Genomic DNA, 23,361 nt, shown 5'->3' with positions numbered 1-23,361 from the left:
GAGATGGTAATTGGTAGACTCACAGAACTATAAATGAACATTGAAAAAGTGAATGACAGCAACTGTATACTCAAGTGCCTCAGTATAATATTTCCAAAACTCTCAAAGTGCTTTAGCTATGTATGGTCAATAGAATTTTTAAATTTATATTGTAGTCACATTTCCAGTGCCTGAAAGGCAGTTAAATAAAATGAAAATGCACATTATATCAGTTGAGTTAGGTGTGCCTAACAAGGTCTAAAGTTGATCCCAGGAACTTCCTGATGTTAAGTATTTGTAATTTATTTGTATCTAGGAAAAATAATTTTGACTTAAAAAAAAAAGCCACATTAAAAATACCATTATTTCAATTGAGGAGAAAAGAGACTCTAAAGTTCCATACCTGGGCTAACTGTCTATTAAGCCTCTTAATCTCTTCTTGTAGCTGCTCCATGTGTCTCATGTGTGCCTGCCTCAACAGTTCTGTGGCCTGTTGATGTTCTTCATACTGTCGTACAAGTTCTTGCCTCATATCTTCTAACTGTTCTTCGTTTGACATCATTTGTCTGGAAGCATCCATGCTTGATGTCAACATCTTACCATGAATCTTTGATAGGAAAAAACACAAGCAAAAAACTCAATCATAACATATTTTGTGGCAATTAGTCAGCATTGATACTTTAACTGAATATGAAAACAATTCTATTAACAACATAAAGCATCTGGGTTTTAGTTTTATTATTAAACAAAAGCATAAATCACTTTTTTAAAAAAGTATTTTTTAGTTGTAGATGAACATAATACCTTTTTTCATTTATTTTATGTGGTGCTGAGGATCGAACCTAGTGCCTCACCCATGCAAGGCAAGCACTCTACCACTGAGCCACAACCCCAGCCCATAAATCACTTTTTTAAAAAAAGTATTTTTCTTATTTATAATTCCAAAACAACATGAAGTTAATTTATTACCACCATATATGTTATTTTCCAAAAGGAAACAGCTACTTACAAGATAGTTTAGCTAAAATCTAATTCTAACAGAGAAAAACAAAATACTCAAGATTCTTTATCCACCCCCCTCTAACCCCCACCCCATCCACTTTTTTTTCCGCCCATACTAGAGATTGATCCCAGGGCCTCACACATGCTGGGCGAGTGCTCTACCACCAAGCTACCAGCCCTTCTCTTAATGAAGTTATAACTCCTTTATATCTCTTGACATTTTATAATGGGGAAATAATATAAACAACAACAACAAATATACACACACACACATGCAAAGTTTATAGGGCCAGGGTTGTGCCTCAGTAGTAGAGCGCTTGCCTAGCATGCATGAGGCACTGGGTTCAATCCTGGGAACCACATAAAAATAAACAAATAAAATAAAGGTATTATGTCCATATACAACTAGAAAAATATTTTTAAAAATTAAGTTCACAATATATAAGGAATTTTGTCTATTTAATTTTTATTCATTGGTCATCACCGTATTATAGAAAACTGCTTATTCAAAGAAAAATTATAATAAATTTTATTTGGAAATAAATGCTTTACATTTATGAGTTTCTCACACTCATGACAAGTCAATAAGTTCTATGAATACTTCAATCCCTTAAGATACTAATTAAAATCATTCTGCCTTGAACAGCTACAGCTAAATTAGTTTTCATAAACATTTCACAAGTTTTGCATTACATAAAAAGCTGACAGTTTTATTTGAATACTCCTCTGAACAAGATACATCTATTGTGAACACATAAAATAAATTTGAAATTCAGATAATTTTAAAAGAAGTAGAATTTATTGTTTTCTAATAAAGGCTGCAATTCGTTGGGGTAACAGATCCTCAACTAACAAGAAAAAAGAATTAGTATATAGATAATAAGATACTTTGAATTGTCTTCTTGAATTCATAGCAATTTCCTTTTATGTTCTTACATTTTAATTGAGCAAATCATTTGGCCACAGGTATTACCTAGTTATAATATAATTAATCTTCAATTAGTTTAAATAAAATTAACACAGGTGTAATTTACAATGAGAACTTAACATGTATTATGTCCATAAGACAACCAAGAATACTATGACCTGACTTATTTTATACTTCACACCAATATTGTTTCACTTAATCAAATACCTTATAATTAATAAAATACATTAAAGTCAAGACTGGACTTCATACTTTCATTCTCTATTAATCAGCATTATTGCTACTGTTTTAAACTGAAGATATTATTATAAGTTTTTCTTTTTTATATTCAAAGAAGCATACTTACAGATTCGCTAACTATAAATGTTTTGTCTTTGGAGAACATTTCTTCTGAAATAGTTAGTTGGTGGACCTCTGATTCTATTATATCATCAAGATGATCAATGTTTGGTAATAGAACTTCTCCATCTTCTCCTAACTCTTTACTAAGTGGCTTAAATTCTTCTTTAAATTTCATGTCCAATGCATCAGAGGTCTGAAGATCAATTTGATCCTGAGATAATTTCATTTCATTAAAATAATGTTTTTCATTTGCTGACAGAAAGTAAGTCCTTGTTTTGATGACATAGTATTTTCTTTTGCCTTTGATAGTCTAGATAGTTCAGTTTGTTGAGCAAATGCAATGCTCATTGACACAATGACCTAAAGAAATCAATCAAACAAACAAAAAAGGATTAGATTTATAAATACCAGCTGGATTTATAAAGTGGGTAATTACTCAAAATTATATGAATTAGAAAAAAGCCTGGCCTCATAGTTTTAAAAACAAAAACAAATCCTCTGATAAAGTGATACAGAGATAGGGTATTTTTCAATAAATTTAACATCAAAGTGTTTTACTGCCTGCCTTTTAGAATAAAACAAGCAAAACTTTTCAAACTACAACATCAATAAATGCTCAGTACAAAAATAAAAAAAATAAAAGTCTTTATATTTCTTCCTTCCAAGAAAATTCACTTGGCCATGAGTGATAATGTTCTGTGACAATCCTCCATCAGTATCTATAGTTATTATCTAACATTACAATAATTTATCAGGGTAATACAACTACTTTTTCTCTTCATAACTTTTGCCTCATTTTTAGAATGCCAAACTTTTTCACAAGGTAACTATTTACAATGTAACACATATATAAAAACTTGTGGCATTCTGAAAAATTGTAATTACTATTCTATATCAAGAAAAAATGTTCTTTTCAATGAAAAGCACCGCAAAACATTCTATGAAGCAGCAATTATAGTTGATGCTGTTACACAACTGTTTGATGGACTATATATGAAACTTACAAATAAAAACAAAGTACCTACCATCAATAAAATCCATGCTTTTTTTGACAGTTCAAAGATCAAGAAAATCTATAAACCAAGAAAACCTTGCAGATAAACTATAAACTTACCTTAGCTATTTCTTCTTCTAATCTTTCTTGGTATTGTTTTTCCAAAAATTTAACCATATTTGTTTCTTGTTTCATTCCACATTCCTTAGAAAACTAAATTGAAGGGTGAAATATGACAATTTACACTGATTTTATACCATTAATTTTAAGGATGTAGTCAATATTCCAAAAATATCACTATTTTTGGACACTTTCAAATAAAAATAAATTTCAGTTATCTTTTAACTAAAAACATTTAATCTAATAATCCTACGAAATAATTACACTTACTATAAACTTAAAGATGCAAAGAGAGAAATATATTTACATATCTGTAATTATTAGCATAAATTCTAGGGTGGGTTAAGGATACTTAAATATAATTAATAAGACTTATGTATAAATGTATATTTATTTTAAGTAAAATGTTAACAAGTGGCTATGTTTGATAATGAAATCATGAGCAAATTTTCTTCTTGGTATTTATTAAAAGAACACAATTTTCCACATACAAATTATTTTTATCAATTAAAAAAATAAATCTTCTTTTAGAAATGTAGATATACTGTCAACATGAAAGTATTTGTTTATTTACCAATTATTTGAATTTCATCCAACAGACATTTAATAAGGGATGAGTGTGGCTCATATCTCTTCTTAATATCCAGAATGAGAATGGGCAATAGTCAGTGATTTTATTTTTTACTAGAATTTAGAATTATTTAGTGAAGATGAAGATGCAGTTGGGGGTTTGAAAAAAGTTTTGAATAATACAATGTTGAGGACAGGCAGAGAGTGGTTCAGTGGCAAGCACGGTAAAAAAAAGCGTTTTTCTATCATTACTTCTGTTGGAAGATGGCCTGATCCATTACTCCAGCCCTAGCACCTTGGATTTTAGGGAATCCTATACACCATTCTGAAGATACCCTCTGCATCCATAAGGGGAAGAAAAGACTATGTTGGCCATGGTACTGAAGCTGATTTGTTACACAGTTCATAAAGAAATGTTACAAAGAAAAAATTTAAACTGTAACAGGGGAGGAAAATTCTCAAATTTAACTTTCTCTGTGTTTTTCCTATGCTATGAAAAATACTTCTATAGACATTCTGGATCTTTTACATAAGGTATTATCCTCATGATTTATGCTTAATCTTAGCCAAATATTTACTACACATAATTACAAAACTGAAGACATAAAATTGATAGTAAGAAAAAGTATCAGTGTACATAACTGTTTAAAAATGAAGATTAAAAATAACATACCTCTATTGCATGATCAATATTGTTTTTTAGACAACTTCCAGGATGTACTACTGATTTCTGTACATCAGATTCTTTAATTACCACTGAATCAACAGAGAAGCTAAATATAAATAAAAAAGTATAAAAAAATTAGTGTTGTGTGTTTTATCAAAAGTTTTTACCATGCATAACGTGTACTGAGGCAGCGGGGAGACAAAAATGATAGTTCCCCAGGGTTACAAGTATTGTAACTTAAAACATTTTTGACTAAGTTTTCCATTTAAAAGTAACAATGAATATTATGTCATTTAATGAATTTCAGTATAAATGTATGATAAAAAATTTATTATGTAAAAAAACATTTTTAATAAGTTTTTTAAAAATAACATCTTAGATATGCTTATATAGCAACAGTGTACATAATATAACATACTATATACACTGATACTACACACTACTTATATACCTAAGATATATAATACATATTATTCATATTACATGGATATCTAAATTACACAGACAAAACATATAATAATATAGAATAGATTATATTGGATTAAATATATTAAAAGAGCCAGGTACAGTGGTGTGTGCTTGCAACTCCAGAAATTTGGGAGGTTGAGGCAGGAGGATCAAAAATTCAGGATGAGCCTTAGCAATTTATGAGACTCTCTTTCAAAAAAAAAAAAAGGGTTGGAAATGCAGGAAGATGGCTGAATAAAGTATTTGTGTCCCTGACAGATCTGTGGAGTGAACCAAGAAAAGCAAAAAGGTCACTTTTTTCAACAAGATGGGTGAATGGTCCAGAACTAGGAAGGACTTAACTGGAATTTAATACTGGATACTCAAAACAGATCATGGACTCAAGAGATCTTGTATAATAAAACAAGGGGGAAAGATCCCCAGCTCCAGAGCTGTAAAATAGCTGGAAGTACAAACCAGAATAATCCCTATGTGAATGTAGTAAAGCAATAAAGAAACCCCCATTCCTAAAAAAACAGAGGTGTTTTGCGGTATGGAGAGCTTAAGAGCTCAGAGATACTGCTCAAAAAACAACAAACAAACAACAACAACAACAACAACAAAAAAAAACCAGTAAGCTGTGCTGCACAGCATCTGTGTACAGGAGGGAAGCCACCAGCTTTCTTGGCGGCATGCATGGAGGAAAGCAGAAAGAACCCTTGTGAAGCAGTGGCTGGGGGGCCTGCAGCTAGGTGAGTTAATTATTGGCAGATCGAAGTTTGGCCCCAAAAATGTGCAAGGCAAACCCATGCTGTGTGATAGAGAGTGTTCCAAAGTGACCAGGAGGAAATCAAGCATGGAGGGACATTTACACAGGAGAATACTGATCAAGGAAACCCACCTGGCTTTCCCCTCCCCATCCAATCAGCTGCTTGCAGTACTGGCTGGAAGAGAAGTGCCTGACTGTGAATTTGAAAGGACAGGCAAAGGAAGAGATCAAGTTTGGAGACCAAATGACGACCAGGGTTCATGGGGTCTGCAGGCAAAGTAGTGGGCTAAGAACAGATTCCTACATCACATGTGTAGAACCTAAAGGAGATTCCCAAGGTACGGTCTTCCAATGTGGACAGACAATTGCTGAGCCTTGGAGGTGTGATGACTTAAATTCTTCAGACCAATAGGCACACAGTGAAGAGATTGGAACGTAGCTAAGCCTACACGTTGGCTCTAGTAGTTCCGCTTCCAGGACTAACACTCTCACCCTAGCAACCCTAACTACCCTGAGGGTAGAGCTACCATCAAATTCCAGACAACATACCTAACTGCTCAGAAGAGAAGCTGAGAAACTTGAACTGCAATGGAAAAAAGTGTTCAATTTTTCATCCAGATTCCTTTTTTTTCTTCTCTCACATGTCTACCATTTTTGAAACCAAGTATTTTTCATGGATCATTTTATTGAGGACTGGGATATCTGAATAGTACATTACAGTTTTGTTGTTTACTATTTTCTTTGAAAAAATTATATATATATATTTCCCCTCTCATTTATCTGTTTCCTTGTATTCTCTTTCTCACTTTTCTCTTGCTAAGACCCAACCTCTATTAAGTCCTCCCTTCATTCTTCCTATAACTTTAACTTCTATCTTTTCTGATCCTTCCTCATAAACATCACACCCTACATGACTTTTGTTCTCTCCTTGTCCACCAATGGAAACTGTAAACTTCTTTGCAAACTTACTGTTTATATTCTAGACAATAATTGAACACATCATTTCAGTTTAATGGAACAAAACTGTGGATGCCTTAATAGGAGCTATTGGGCTGTATATTGTTTGTATTGGGTGCAGTTATTATTTGTGTCTTCCTTAAAGGCGAGGTACTAGAAATCTTCAGGGACACTATGAATCTACAGGGTAGACACTGTACTGCTTGAAATCCACACTGCTAGAAGGACAGACATAAGAACAACATGAGAAAACAATGGAACAAAGTGGCCCAAACAAACCAAGATGATCCAATAATTAAACCCATAGACAACACAGTAAAAGAAATGTAGAAAAGGAATTTAGAAAGTACATATTAGACTGACCTGGTACATAAAGAATGATATAGGGAATAAAATCAGAGATAAATTTGAGGAGGTGAAAGATCATTGCAGAGGCAGAGATTCTCAGAAAATGACAACAACAACAACAACCACCCCAGAAATCCTCAAAATGAAACAATCAATAAACCAATTAAAAATTCAATGGAAATTATTATCAATAGACTAGACCATTTGGAAGATAGAACCTCAGGCAATGAAGACAAAATATATAATTTTGAAAATAAAGTTGACTACACAGGGAAGATTGTAAGAAACCATGAACAGAACTTCCAAGAATGATGAAATAACAAGAAAAGACCAAATTAAGATTTATCGGGATAGGTGAAGGCATAGAGATATAAACCAAAGGAATGCCCAGTTTTTCAATGAAATAATATGAAAAAATTTCCAAAATCTGAAGAATGAAATGGAAAATCAAATACAAGAGGACCTCAAATGTACAAGATCACAACAGACCCACATCAAGACACATCATAAAAAAAGGTCAAATATAGAAAATAAGGATTGAATTTTAAAGGCTATGAGAAAAAAAAAAAATCAGATTATATATAGAGGGAAACTAATTAGGATCTCATGTGATTTTTCAACCCAGACCCTCAAAGCCAGGAGGTCCTGGAATAATATATACCTAGTTCTGAAGAAGATGGATGCCAACCAAGAATTTTATATCTAACAAAATAAAACTTCAGATTTAAAGATGAAATAAAAACCTTCCATAATAAACAAAAGTTAAAAGAATTCATAACTAGAAAATCTGTGCTATAAAACATTATCAACAAAATATTCCGTGAAGATGGAAAAAAAAGTCAAAATCAACAAAGGGAGGAGCCATACAAAAGGAATAATCAATCAAAGGAGAAATTAATTCAAAGTAAAAAGTATATATAACCTAAAATGAGTGGGAACACAAATCATATCTCAAAAATAATGTTAATGGTCTAAATTAATAAACCCAAAAGACATAGATTGGCAGATTGGATTAAAAAAACAAAACCCAAAAATCTGTTGTCTCCAAGAGACTCACCTCATAAGCAAAGACATCCACAGAGTGAAAATGAAAGGTCGGGAAAAAACATATCACTCACATGGACTGAGTAAACAAACAGGGGTTTCTATCCCCATGTCAGATAAAGTGTACTTCAAGCCAAAAGTTAATCAGAAGGGACAAAGAAGACATTTCATACTGCTTAAGGGAATTATACATCAACAAGACATAATACGTTAAATATTTATGCCCCAAACAATGGAGCATCTACATATATCAAACATAATTCAATTTCAAGTATTAAATAGACCATAATACAATAATACTGAGTGACTTTAACAAACCTTTCGCACTACTGGGTAGATCATCAAACAAAAACTAAACAAAAAAACTATAGAACTTAATAATATAATTAATAATTTATACTTAACAGACATATAAAGAGTATTATATCCATCAACGAATACATGTTCTTCTCAGCAGCACACAGACTCTTCTCTAAAATATGCCACAAAGCAACAATTATGAAATAACAAAAGAGATTATACCATGCATTCTATCAGATCATAATGGAATGAAATTAGAAATCATTGATACAATAAAAAATAAAAACTCCAACACCTAGAGACTAAATAATATGCTATTGACTAACCAATGGATATAAGAAGTCAGGGATGAAATTTTTAAAATACTTACCAGAGATAAATGAGAACTGATACAACTTGTCAAAATCTCTGGGACACTATTAAGCTAAATTCATTAAAAGAATGAAAAGTCAATGAGTAAATGACCTAACATAAGATCTCAAAGCCCTAGAAAAATAAAAACAAATCAACACCAAAAGCAGTAGAAGACAGGAAATAATTAAAATCAGAGCTGAAATAAATGAAATTGAAATAATCGGAACAATTAAAAAATTAACAAAACAAAAAGTTGTGTCTTTGAAAAAATAAATAAAATTGATAAACTCAATCGTGCTAATGAAGACAGAAAACTCAAATCACTAAAATTCATAATCACAAAAAATATTACAACAGATACTGTTGAAATACAGTAGAGAATCAGAAGCTATTTTGAAAATTTATACTCCAATAAAAATGAAAAATTTAAAGACATCAACAAATTTCTAGAGACAAATGAGCTACCCAAATGGAATTAGGAGGACATACACAATTTAAACAGATCAATTTCAAGCAATAAAATAGAAGAAGTCATCAAAAGCCAACCATTTAAGTAACGCCCAGGACGAAACAGATTCTTACCCAGTACTACAAGATCTTTGATGAATTAATACCAATAAGCCTCAAACTATTTCATGAAACAGAAAAGGAGGGAACTCTTCCAAACTCATTCTATGAAGCTAGTATCACCTGATATCAAAATCAGACAAAGACACATCAAGGAAAGATAACTTCAGACCAATATCCCTAATGAACATAGATGCAAAACTTCTGTATACAATTCTGGCAACTCACATATAAAAACATTAAAAATATAGTTGTTATGGTTTGGTTGTGAAGTATCCCCCAAAAGTTCACATAAGACAATGCAAGAAGATTCAGAAGAGAAATGACTAACCTAATCAGTGAATTAATCCCCGATAGGAATTAAATGAAGTGGCAGGGTATGGCTGGAGGAGATGGGAATTGGGGGGATGGCTATGGAGTACACATTTTTTTATCTGGAGAGTGGAGTCTCTATATGGGGTATATATTTTGTATCTGGAGAGTGAAGTCTCTGTCTCTGTTTCCTGATCACTATGTGAACTCCTTCCCTCTGTCACACTCTTCTTCCAGATGTTCTGCCTTACCTCAAAGCCCAAGGGATGGAGCTGGCCTTCTATGGACTAAGACGTCTAAACACCATGAGCCCTCAAATAACACCATGAGTCCTTTTCCTCTCTTAAAATTGTTCTGGTCAGATCTTTTAGTAACAGAAATAAAAAAGCTGACTAAAACAATAGTGCATCATATTCAAGTGGGATTCAAGGTTGGTTCAACATACAGAAATAAATAAATGTAATTCATCACATCAATAGACTTCAAGAAGAATCATATGATCATTTCAATTGGAGCACAAAAAGCATTTGACAAAATAAAGCACCCTTTAATGTTTAAAACACTAGAAAAACTAGGGATAGTAGAAACAAATCTCAACACTGAAAAAGCTATACATGCTAAACCCAAGACCAAAATCATTCTAAATGGAGAAAAACTGAAGGCATTCCATCTACGAACTGTAGTAAGACAAGAATACCCTTTTTTTTTTTTTACCACTTTTATTCGATATAATCCTGGAAACTAGCCAGGGCAAGTAGACAGAAGAAAGAAATTAAAGGGATACGAATAGAAAAAGAACTCAAATTATTACTATTTGCCGACAATATGATTCTATATTTAGAAGACCTAAAAAATCCACCAGAAAACTTCTAGAATTAATGAATGAAATTCAGCAAAATAGCAGGATATAAAATTAACAACCATACATCAAATGCATTCCTATATATCAGTGATAAAGCCACTGAAAAAGAAATTAAGAAAACTACCCCATTCACAACAGCGTCAAAAAATAAAATAGAATATTTGGAATCAATCTAACAAAAGAGGTGAAAGACCTCTACAGTGAAAACTACAGAAAACTAAAGAAAAAAATTGAAGACCTTAGAAGATGGAAATATCTCCCATGTTCTTGGATAGGCAGAATTAACATTGTCAAAATGGCCATACTACCAAAAGCATTATATAGATTTAATGCAATTCCTATTAAAATTCCAATGACATTCTTTGTAAAACTAGAAAAAGCAATCATGAAATTCATTTGGAAAAAAGAAACCCAGAATAGCCAAAGCAATCCTTAGGAAGAAAAGTGAAGCAAGAGGCATCATAATACCAGAAATTAAATTATACTACAGAGCCATAACAGCAACAACAAAAAACAATGGTATGACACTGGCACCAAAACAGACACATAGACCAATGATACAGAATAGAAGACATAGAGACAAACCCATATAAATACAGTTATCTCATACTAGACAAAGGTGACAAAAATACTCACTGGAGAAAAGATAGCCTATTCAACAAATGGTGCTGGGAAAACTGAAAATCCACATGAAGCAAAATGAAATTAAACCTCTATCTCTAATCTTGCACAAAACTCAATTCAAAGTGGATCAAGGATTTAGGCACTAGAACAAAGACCATGCATTTAACAGAAGAAAAAGTAGGTCCAAACTCTACCATCTCAGCTTAGGAACTGACCTCCTTAACAAGATTTCTAGAGCACAAGAACTATAAGCAAGAATCAATAAAAAGATTCAAACTAAAATGGTTCTTCACATCAAACAATCAATAACATGAAGAGTGCCTACCGAATGGGAGAAAATGTTTACCACATATACACCTCAGAGCATTAATCCCCAGGATATATAAAAAACTCAAGAAACTTAACACCAGGGGCTGGGGTTGTGGCTCAGTGGTAGAGTGCTTGCCTGGCATGTGTGAGGGACCTAGGGTTTGATTCTCAGCACCACATATAAATAAATTTAAAAAATAAAGATTCATCAACAACTAAAAAAAAATTAAAAAACAATAAAAACACCAGAAAAACAAACCAATCAATAAATGGGCTAAGGAACTGAACAGACACTTCACAGAAGACATACAATCGATCAACAAATATGTGAAAACACATTCAACCTCTCTAGCAATTAGAGAAATGCAAATCAAAACTCCAGTGAGATTCTATCTCACTCCAGTTAGAATGGCAACTATCAAGAATACGAGCAACAGGCCTAGGGACATAGCTCACTTGGTAGACTGCTTGCCTCACATGACCAAGGCCCTAGTTCAATACTAAGCACCACAAAAAAAGAAAAAGAAAAAATATGCAACAATAAATGTTTGCAAGCATGTGGGGGTAAAGGTACACTCATACATTGCTGGTGGGACTGCAAATTGATGCAACTACTATAGAAAGCAGCATGGAGATTCCTAAGAAAACGTGGAATGGAACCACCATTTGACCCAGTTATCCCACTCCTAGGTTTATACTCAAAGGGCTTTAAATCAGCATAATACAGTGATGCAGCCACATCATGTTTATAGCAGCTAAATTCACAATAGCTAAACTACGGAACCAACCCAGGTGTCCTTCAACAGATGAATGGATAAAGAAAGTGTGATATATATCTTCCCAATGGAGTATTACTCAGCCTTAAAGAAGAATGAAATTAGGCATTTGGTGGCAAATGGATGGACCTGGAGAATATCATGCTAAGCTAAATAAGCCAATCCCAAAGAACCAAAGACTGAATATTTTGTCTGATATGCAGATACTAATTCACAATGGGTTGGGGGGGTAGGGAAGAATAAACATATTTTGGATTAGACAAAGGGTAATGAGGGGAGGGGAGGGTTATGAGGGAAGAAAGGATAGTAGAATGAATCAGATATTATTATCCCAGGTACATATATGATTACATCACATATTCTACATCATGCACAAGAAAGAATGAGAAGTTATACTTCATTTATGTATGATATGTCAAACTGCATCCTACTGTCTTAGATAACTAGTTAGAAGAAAAAAATTCGTTAGAACTAAAAAAAAATAATTAGTTATTGAAACTATATATATAGAAATAATAGTTCATTAAATTTGATTTGTCTAACATTACCCAACTGGTATGTGGTAGATCTGAACATGAGTTATTTTAAATAAAAACAGTAGTTCTGAAAAAAAAAGAAGAGGGGTGAGGATGTGGCTTGGTGGAAAAGAGCCCCCGAATTCAATCCCTGATACAAAAAAAATTATATATATATATATATATAAATACATGTGTGTGTGCATGTATATATGTATGTATGTATATATATAAAGATATATCTAAGATGTATTACTGAGTTAAAAAAAGCTTGTAAATTCTCACTTGCATTAAAAGCCTGTTTTAACATATATGTCTATATAAATAGGAAAATGTCTGAAAGAATACATATCAAAAGTAACAATGATTGCTTATATTGGAAATGAAGTGTGGCAACAGGAAAGAGAAGGTTCTTAACTTACAGTTAGTTTAATTTTAACTTACAATCAGTTTAATTTTAATTTTATCTACCCACATATCTTTTGGTATGTATGTCTGAATTCTGTATCGTTATATAAGCATTCACTACTTTGTAACAATGTTTTCTTAAAATGTCTAATCTTATAAAAATAAGGTAAGATTAGTATTTAGAAATCATGTGGATTTAGAATACATCAGTCACTTAAATAGACAAAGATAAGCTTAAATTCCTAGGCTGGGGTTGTGGCTCAGTGGTAAAGTACTTGCCTAGTGTGTATGAGGCACTGGGTTCAATTCTTAGCACTGCATGTAAATAAATAAATAAATAAAATAACAACTAATAAAAATGTTTTTTAAAAAGGCTTAAATTCCTTAATTGAAAACAAACAAAATGAAACAATACTTCCTCTAAATTTATATATATTTGGATACATAAATTACATACATACATTATTTATATACACATATACATGCACACACACAATGATTATAATGTATGCGTACATATAAAACAAATAATTTTAAGAAAAAATGAAGTAGAAAAGTAAGACACAGACTCTTTGGGGATGATTTTAATTTATGTAAGAACATGACATCTAAGTAAAGATCCAAAGGAGATGAGGGTGTGGGCATACAAATACCTGGAGAATAATCATTCTAGGTAGAAGAAAAAGCCAATGAATCCCTAAAGCAGAAGCATACTGATATGTGATATATTTGAGGATCACAGTGGGGATGTATGAGGTTTTTTTTTAATCTTTTAAAATTGTTTTTAGTTGTCAATGGACCTTTACTTTATTTATTTATATGTGGTGCTGAGAATCAAACCCAGAACCTCACACAAGCCAGGCAAGCGCTTTACCACTGAGCTCCAACCCCAACCCCATGGGATTATATGGTTTGAGAACAGTAAGTGATAAGAAAGTCAGTAGGAAATGAAAGTCAAAGATGTCATGGTCCTCAGGACTAGTGAGACTGTAAAGAGCAGAAGAGGATTAGAGTAACATGATGTAACTGAAATTATAAAAGCAAAGGTTCTGGCACTTGTGTTGACTATATAGAGAATAGACTGTAAACAGAAGTTGAGTAATCCAGGTGAAACACAAAACAATGGCAGGGACCAGTGGAGCAGTAAGGAGTGGCACAGTTTTGATGTACTTTGAAGGTTAAAAAAAAAACAAGATTTTTTCATAGAATGGCAGAGAGTTATGACAGAAAGGAGTCATGATGGATGAAGATGGCTACAGAAGGAGCAAATTTTAGAAGATCCTGATCCAAGAAAACATGCATAGTGGTAATTGAAGATCATTTCTTCTCTCCTCATAGATCAGGGTTTTATTTGGGACATGATGAATTTGAGCATTAGACAATCAAATGGAGTATATTCAAGTCATAGTGGAATGATCATACTTAGACTATTTAAGTATTCACCACATCAACATATCAAAGCCTAGGCATAGAATAAACAAGTAAATGTCTACTACCTGACCTATTTTAATTCAGAAAATAGATTAATAATAACATCTTTATAAAAGTATAAGTAAAATTCCTATAATAAAATGTCTTTGGTTTATACCAACATTTATTTCACACATTTCAAAGATACAGAATTATCTCCTGCTCTTATTTCTTAAAAATGTTACATCCTATCTCTTTGTTAAAGTTATATTTTATTCTTAAAATAACCATTCCAGATGATACTATCATTGTTACTAAGCTACAAATACTGCTGAATGAAGTTTTAAGTAAATAGATACCTTGGGTCCACCGTGGTCTCACTAATGGCTTGAAGCTTCTCCTGTAGAGAATAAATTTCTGCCGTATGATTTTCTTCAGTTTCTTTCAATTGTTTGCTCAAAAAGCATACGAAGTTTTCTAATTCTTGAATTTGTTCTTCAAGTTGTTTAATTTTTTTGGTATCTTTCAGAGAAGATAACAGGAAGAGAAGACAATACACATTTCAATACAAACTTCTCAGTGAAATAATAATTTTATTTCAATGTATAAAAATATTTATTCTTTGAAAAATATTTTGAGTGAAACTCAGGTTTTAATTTGACTCATTCTGACTGATGAAAACAAGAAAACAGTGTGATTCAAGATCATTTCTCCTATCCTTATGGTATAGTATCTCTAAATTCAACAATTTTATATCTTTAAAACAATTCAGAAACATGAAACAAAAGAAGTGTTGAAAAGGGACCACAGGAGAGTAGTTAACACCTTTTACTTTCCTCTTTTATTTTTATTTCTTAAAAATGCTGATAAGTAATCACTAAACTAACTTTTTTGCCAATTAAATGAGCCATTAGTTAACATGCAATTTGGGAAATAGTGGACAGACTACCTCAAGAAGATATCAATTTAAAAAAAATACAAACTTAAAATATTACTATATTCAAAGAACCCCTGAAGTGAAAAAAGCATGGTATTATCTGATATGCTTGAAATTCTATTTTGTTCACCAAAGCAATTCCAATAATAAAACTCCATTCCTAAAAGCAAAAGTGAAGGCCTAGAGATACCTTGAACACAAGAAGTCTAGTTAACTGGCCAAATAATCATGAAAGAAAAACATTAACTGTGACTAATTGTTTATGGTTCATTGTATGGTCCCTTAACATTGTTACTTCCTATTATGCCATCTTGGTCTTTTAACTCACTCTCTAGTTTCCCCTGATAACTCATTCTTGTCCTTGACATTCATGCTGATTATAAATCATTAACTCATAATTAAATTTTTCTCCCAGGTTTCAGACTTCTATTTTCAACTAACTCCTATATATTTTTTCAAAGTCAATAAGTATTCTATACTTAACTCAATATATTTAAAACTGAATTATTATTTTTTTCACAAATTGGTTCCTTTCTATGACTAGAACCATACTCTAATATAAAGAACTCAAAAAATTAAACAATAAGAAAACAAATAACCCAATCAACAAATGGGCCAAAGACCTGAACAGACACTTCTCAGAGGAGGACATACAATCAATCAACAAGTACATGAAAAAATGCTCACCATCACTAGCAGTCAGAGAAATGCAAATCAAAACCACCCTAAGATACCATCTCACTCCAGTAAGATTGGCAGCCATTATGAAGTCGAACAATAACAAGTGCTGGCGAGGATGTGGGGAAAAGGGTACTCTTATACATTGCTGGTGGGACTGCAAAATGGTGAGGCCAATATGGAAAGCAGTATGGAGATTCCTGGGAAAGCTGGGAATGGAACCATCATTTGACCCAGCTATTGCCCTTCTCGGACTATTCCCTGAAGACCTCAAAAGAGCATACTACAGGGATACTGCCACATCGATGTTCATAGCAGCACAATTCACAATAGCTAGACTGTGGAACCAACCCCGATGCCCCTCAATAGATGAATGGATAAAAAAAAATGTGGCATTTATACACAATGGAGTACTACGCAGCACTAAGAAATGACAAAATCATGGAATTTGCAGGGAAATGGATGGCACTAGAGCAGATTATGCTAAGTGAAGCTGGCCAATCCCTAAAAAACAAATGCCAAATGTCTTCTTTGATATAATGAGAGCAACCAAGAACAGGGCAGGGAGGAAGAGCAGGAGGAAAAGATTAACATTAAGCAGAGTCATGAAGTGGGGGGAAAGGGAGAGAAAAGGGAAATTGCTTGGAAATGAAAGGAGACCCTCATGGTTATGCAAAATTACATATAAGAGTTTGTGAGGGGAATGGGAAAAAAATAAGAAGAGAAATGAATTACAGTAGATGGGGTAGAGAGAGAAGATGGGAGGGGAGGGGGGATAGTAGAGGATAGGAAAGGTAGCAGAATACAACAGTTACTATTATGGTATTATGTAAAAATGTGGATGTGTAACCGATGTGATTCTGAAATCTTTGTAATGTTTTGAATAAAAAAAAATAAAATAAAAAAAAAATAGAACCATACTCTAGTTTCTTAAGCTAAAATCTTGGGTATCATTCTTAATTTCTGCTAACATTAACAACAAACTAGAACCTAACTCTAAGTGTTGAACTTAACTTTCTATCATACTCAATTCCCATCAATAATTTCATCCTTTCCAACTGATTCTAATGGTATCAACTTAAAATAAAAATCTTATTATTACTCCCACTATTTAAAATCCTGCTGTAGGTCTTATCACCAATAGCATAAAACATAAACATGTTTCATCAGAGTACATAAAACCTTTCCTGATCAAGCTCCTTCCAATCTCTCCAGTTTTATCTAGCTAACACAACTTGAACTCCCAGTTCTCCCAAATGGATGCAATCTTAGATAGAGCTCAATGCTTAAGACTCCATAGCCTTCCCCAAATTTCCAACCCAGTTACACCTATCCATACCCTCATTCTACTCATCTCCCCAGGAAAGACAAAACTCTTTTTTCTCCCTCCATTCTTTACATTTCAGAAAATTTCAGTGTATTTTATATATGCTTTCCCAATGGATTATAATTTCCTATGGGAAAATGACTCGGTAGTTTTAGTTTTCTCTAGCACTTGAATGAATATCCAATGATTATATGAACAAATAAGACTAGGGCTTAGATACACAAGTCACCTTCCCCTGTGAGTTCTAAGGACAGAATTATGAAATGGTGGACTCTAAGTGATGCTTCATGGTAATTATAAGTCAGAAATTATTTACCTGTTTGTGTTTTTACATTCTGTAGTTCTAACTGGTATATTTTCTGAAGTTCCTTGATCTTTTCCTCTTGAGTAGAAATAAGCTCCTCTTTAAGATTGCAAAGAGCTTTATATTTTTCATTTTCCATATATTCACGAACCTGATCCACGTGAGCTGAATAAACCAGTGAAAGGCATATGCACTGAGCTTCCATCTGTAGCCTTAAATCATTCTGAAAGTGAATATAAATTAAAAAAATTTAAAATAATTTACTATAAAATAATTTGCTTTTTGCATATACTAAAACAAGAGGAGAAATAAATTATAGTTTAAAACTTCATAAGAGAACCAATGACATTTTTTCTTCATTCTTCATTCAATTATACTTAGCTACTTCTTTTTTCAAGGAGAGTAGTATCATTACCTCAATTTTAGAGCAAATTCTGATATTTGGTATAGCTTATGATTTGTCCATATTGGAGAGTCTTTATTCTGACTGTCTGGGAATGCTCCCTACAGGAACAAGTTGTCTCTGCAGGAAACAGCCTAGAGCCTCAACATTTTAGGATATTTAAAGGCGAAAACCACATCCAGATTGACTTGGCAACCAGCAAGCAAGCAAGCAAGAAGTAGTAGAAGCTGAATAAAGCCATTAGCAAAACAATGCAATGTCTTAATCAAATTTTCATCTCATTCATTTCTCCTGGGATTTTTTCATAATCATAATCAAAAGAGAAATGGATCAAAGTGACCCTAGTTGAATACAAATTAAAGAATGGCCACTAACATCTAATTAGTTATTCCCCAGAAAGGTACACTGCCCAAGGAAAGTGGGAACCAAAGAGAACAATTTTACATTGTGTAAGAATTGCTATTCTGTATTGCAAGTAGGCTATGCTAGGCAATTAGTAATGTGGTACAGTGATGGGACTTTCCTATGGGAGAAGCTCTTCTTACATAATATGGAGTCTCAGGGTAAAATGAAGTCTGTTTGGTCATTGCTTATATAGCCTGGCCTATAACATTCCCCACTGGTTTTATGGAACTAATCAAATCATTAATTAATCATCATTGGTTTACAGCTACTGTAGTGAGTATGGAGGACCATCAGTTTTACAGAATGTATTTTTTGTTTTATATATCTTATTAAATAAACAGTTAAAGATGCAGGGTCCAATTAAAAACCCTAAGAGGACTAACAGCAATGGATCGGCTACAGCTGTGTAAGAGTAGTTAGCCAAGGAGACCAGGAGAACAAATTTTCATACCAATTTCTCTCATGTTGCCTTGGCTCTTCCTTATCTTTCTTTTTATTTTCAAATAATATTTTACTTTCATGGCACTGGGAATTGAACCCAGGGGTGCTCTCTATCTGTGAGCTACATTTCCAGGCCCTTTTTTTCAATATTTTCATTTTTATGTGGTACTGAGGATTGAACCCAGTGCTTCACATATGTGAGACAAACGCTCTGCCACTGACCCACAATCCCAACCCCAGCCCTTTTTGAGGCAAGGTCTCAACAAGTTGCCAAGGTTGGTCTTGAACTTAGAACCCTGCTCTGCCTTAGCCTTCCAAATAGCTGGAATTACAGGCATGCACCACCATGCCTGGATTTAAAATACTATTTTAAATATGGAAAAATGCAAGCAATAAACTCAAAACCCAAATTAACAAGTACTATAACATTTTCTCTATTTTTTTCATTCCCTGTACTCCCCATAAACTTCTATGTTCTCATCACTCCTTTCTCACAGGCAACCATAATCATAGTTTGGTACAAATCCAGTCCAATTTTTACATTATCACTTCTCATTACAATACATTTTGCATTCTCAATGCACTGTATATTTTGTTTTTTTATGGACTTACACAAATGATATTAATTTTACAAATTTATTTTCTCATTCAAAATGTCTCTGGTATTATTCCATGTAGGTAACGGGGGATTTAATGTCCAGTACCACAAACAAACAAAAAATAAACAGCATGTAGGCAACAGGTTAATTCATTTTAACTGTGGTATTATGAATATACCAAAATTTGTCCATTTCCTTTCAGGAGATAAATTGGTTTATTCCTAATTTTTGCATAAATGTGCTAATTTCTTTCTAACTAGTGGTTCTCAAATGTAACATGCATCAGAATCACTTGGAATGCTTATTAAAACAGGTTACTTTAGGAACCTAACCCCATCCCCACAGTTTCTGATTCAGGAGAGGTCAAAGAGCTTTGAATTCTAACCCGTTACCAAGTAATGCTGTGCTTCTGGTCAGGAACCCCACTTTGAGAACTACTTAGAAATATAACTGCTAGGTCACAGATACTGCATTTTTAACTGTGCTAGATTTGATCAAATTATTTTTATATAACAGTACTAACTTACAATGCTACCAGAAGGTTGAGTACTTATATACTCACATCCTCACCATTCTTTAAATCAGACTAACTTCACCAACCTAAATGGGTATAAAATGTTATTTTATTTTTACACTGAATAGTAAGATTGAAAGAATACTTTCATGTTTATTAGATACTTTGATTTCCTATTCAGGCACATGTCTTTTACATCTTTTGCCCATTATTATTTTGTTTTTGGATCTCTTGTTACATTAATTGTTCTTTCTATATTCTTGATAGCTTTTGTTTGCAACTTACATTCATGGCAAATATCTAGTCCCAGTCCTCAAATCTGTTTTACATTATTGTTTTTAAAAGATAGAATAAAAATTTTAAATCTTTTCCGATGCTTTGTCTTTATTAAAAGTTTTCCCTATCTTAAGATTCTATTTTCTTCTTACGTGTACATTTTTAACCAACCTGATTTTTTTCCCTAAAGCGACAATGATCTAGTTCCCTAACTTCTAACCTCTAGTATCAAAAATCAATTGTGCTCAAAAAAATTTTGTTTTTTTTCCTCCCAAACAATTTTGAATACTCTAAGCTTCTTCTGCTATTTTGGTTTATTTTTTGATTTCCTCTGTCTCTGCTCAAATATCATCTCACCAAAGTAGTCTTCCTTGACCTACCCTATGCAAAAAAAGCCCTACACTTAGGGAGATATTATTCTTCTTATCATACTGTAATTTTATTCATAGCACTTAAGACCACCAGAAATATTTGTCTGTATTTTCTAATGTTCATTTAAACCCTAAAAAGTAAACTTTATTCTTCCTTGATCATTTTTATTCACTGTTAAATTATGAATGACTTGAACAGTGCCTGGAATGTAGTAGAGATTCACTAAGTGATTCATTGATTTGTAGGGCCTTCTTGCTAAATTTTTACAAGATACAGATCTGTTCTGGGCTTTTCATTATATTCTACTGATCTACTTAACCATCCTGGCATTAAACCATATTGTTTATAATGATTTTGTAATAAGTTTTGATAACAAATACATACTTTTAAGATTGTCTTGAGTATTCTTGGCTATTTACTCTTCTATATCAATTTTAGAATCAGTATTCCACATTCATTAAGAAACCTTATTGTAATTTTGACTAGAATTATTAATTAGGAGAGAACTGATATTTTTCTTTGTATCTTTCCATTATGGATATGATATATATTAGCACACAGTCAGGTCTTTGTGTCCTTCAATATTTTATAATTTTCTTAACAAAAACTCAAAACATCTTATTATCTTGGTTTTAAAGTTTTGCCTGATCTGTTCATATTTTTTCTCATTTCCTATTCTTGTCATATTGCAAGAACTGGAGAAGCATTCACTAAGAACTACAAAACCATGTTGCAATAGTAATGTTGACAATGGGTATGTATCCTAGTCCTATACTTGATTCTAATGGAAATGCTTCTAAATTTCACCATCAGAAATATAATCTGTCAACATTTTGATGAAAATCAGCATCATGACTAGAAAATTTCCCTGCTATTCCTGATTTCCTAAAGCTTTTTTTTTTTTAACTTATAAATGGGTTGTCAAATTTTTTATGTATTTTTTTCTGATATGCACTAAAATAATCATGGATTTTGTCTTGCTACATAAAAATGTAGAGATTACAGTCACAGATTTTTTTTTCAAATGTTTAACTATTTGTCCACTCTTGGTATAACTTGCTGATATTTTATTTGGAATTTCTGCAACTACACTTACAAGTTAGATTACTCTACAATTTTATTTTCTTTACAATTCTTATCAGGACTTCATATTAATATTGGCCTTCTAAGGTGAACTAAGTGGTTTTTCTTTCTTCAGTTTTTCTTCTTTCCTTTCTTCTTCCATTCTCTCTTTAATCCTACTTTAGTGGACAATTACACTTTTGTTCTTGGAGAGTTAATAAGAATTACTTGTAAAATGGTCTTAAGTCTAGCATTTTGGTTTGAGATGAGGCAAAAGGGAAAACTTCTGACCACTACTTCAACTCTTTAATGATTACTGACTTTTTCATTTCTATTTAATGGTTATTTGAACTTATTCATTTCTATTTGCATTAGTTCTGGTAGTTTATATTCTTCCAGAACACCATTTAGAGTTTGCTTATATTTTCAAATCTATTGGCAGAGATTATTTGTAGCATTATTTATGACTTTTAAAATTTCTTGTGGTACCTGTACTTATGTCCTTATTTCATTCTTGATTTTGCTTATGTGTTTTTCCCCCCTTGGTCATATTTTTGGAGATCTAATACATGTAAACAAACTTTTCAAATAATAAACCTCCAAAGTTCTTAAAAATTTCCCCACTTGTTTATTACAAGTTCTCTTATTTTTTGCTCTTTATTTCCTTCCTTCTACTTCCTTTGAAGGAAGATATTCTTGACACTTTTCTATGCTGTTGAATACTTAACTCATTTCAATATCTCATTTATTAAATTGATAATATTTAAACCTAAAAATTATTTTTTACACATCATGTTACATACATTTTACTTTTTTAAAAAAAAATATTCATGTCTCTCCTTGTACATTTACTCTTCCAGATGAACTATAAACCAATTAAGTCAAATTTCTGTAACTTTTTAAGTTGGATAAATCTAGAGATAACTGACATTCTATAATATAAAAAATTGCCCACTCAGAAATGAGACTTTTCATTTATTCAAATATTTTTCATTAAAGTATTCTAATTTTATTTATATTGGTCTTACATATTTTTGGCTAATTTTGACATTTTTTTTACATTAGGTTTTTTGGATTTTTTGCTTAGATTATTTTTCTCAATTTCTTAATTACACCTGTGAATTATCTACTTCTATTTATGCCATGTATCTTTTTATCTTTGGAATGGTTAGGGCTTATAGAACAATGCTATATAGCAAGCGACAAAAGCTATTCTGATTTTCATTCTAACATGAAGGCCTATCCTGATTCACAGCTGATTCTTGATAAAGCAGCTTTGTTTATTTCCCCTATTCACCCCTCATTCATCCATTCGTAAAACATTATTACCTGCTGATCGTGTGCAAAACATTATTCTAGGTACTAGGGATATAGTAGCTGTCTATATAGCCTATACAGTAGTGTCTCTTCACTCACAGAACTGATATTATGGTTCCTCT

At 32.4% G+C, this 23,361-nt stretch overlaps 1 protein-coding gene across 1 annotated transcript in view; it reads right to left on the bottom strand.

The window, feature by feature from the left end:
- LOC143637797 (A-kinase anchor protein 9-like) overlaps window positions 1-23,361 on the bottom strand; it is a 61,666-nt gene that overhangs the window by 2,256 nt on the left and 36,049 nt on the right. Inside the window, 7 exon segments of the mRNA XM_077108253.1 lie at window positions 383-586; window positions 2,256-2,498; window positions 2,501-2,611; window positions 3,366-3,458; window positions 4,609-4,708; window positions 14,964-15,141; window positions 17,863-18,073. Of these exon segments, the coding sequence (XP_076964368.1) occupies window positions 383-586; window positions 2,256-2,498; window positions 2,501-2,611; window positions 3,366-3,458; window positions 4,609-4,708; window positions 14,964-15,141; window positions 17,863-18,073 (1,140 nt within the window).

The sequence above is a fragment of the Callospermophilus lateralis genome, unplaced genomic scaffold (genome assembly GCF_048772815.1).
Source record: "Callospermophilus lateralis isolate mCalLat2 unplaced genomic scaffold, mCalLat2.hap1 Scaffold_279, whole genome shotgun sequence".
Lineage (NCBI taxonomy): Eukaryota > Metazoa > Chordata > Mammalia > Rodentia > Sciuridae > Callospermophilus > Callospermophilus lateralis.
Note: the sequence above shows the minus strand (reverse complement) of the source record. Positions and strands in the feature narration are given on the sequence as shown.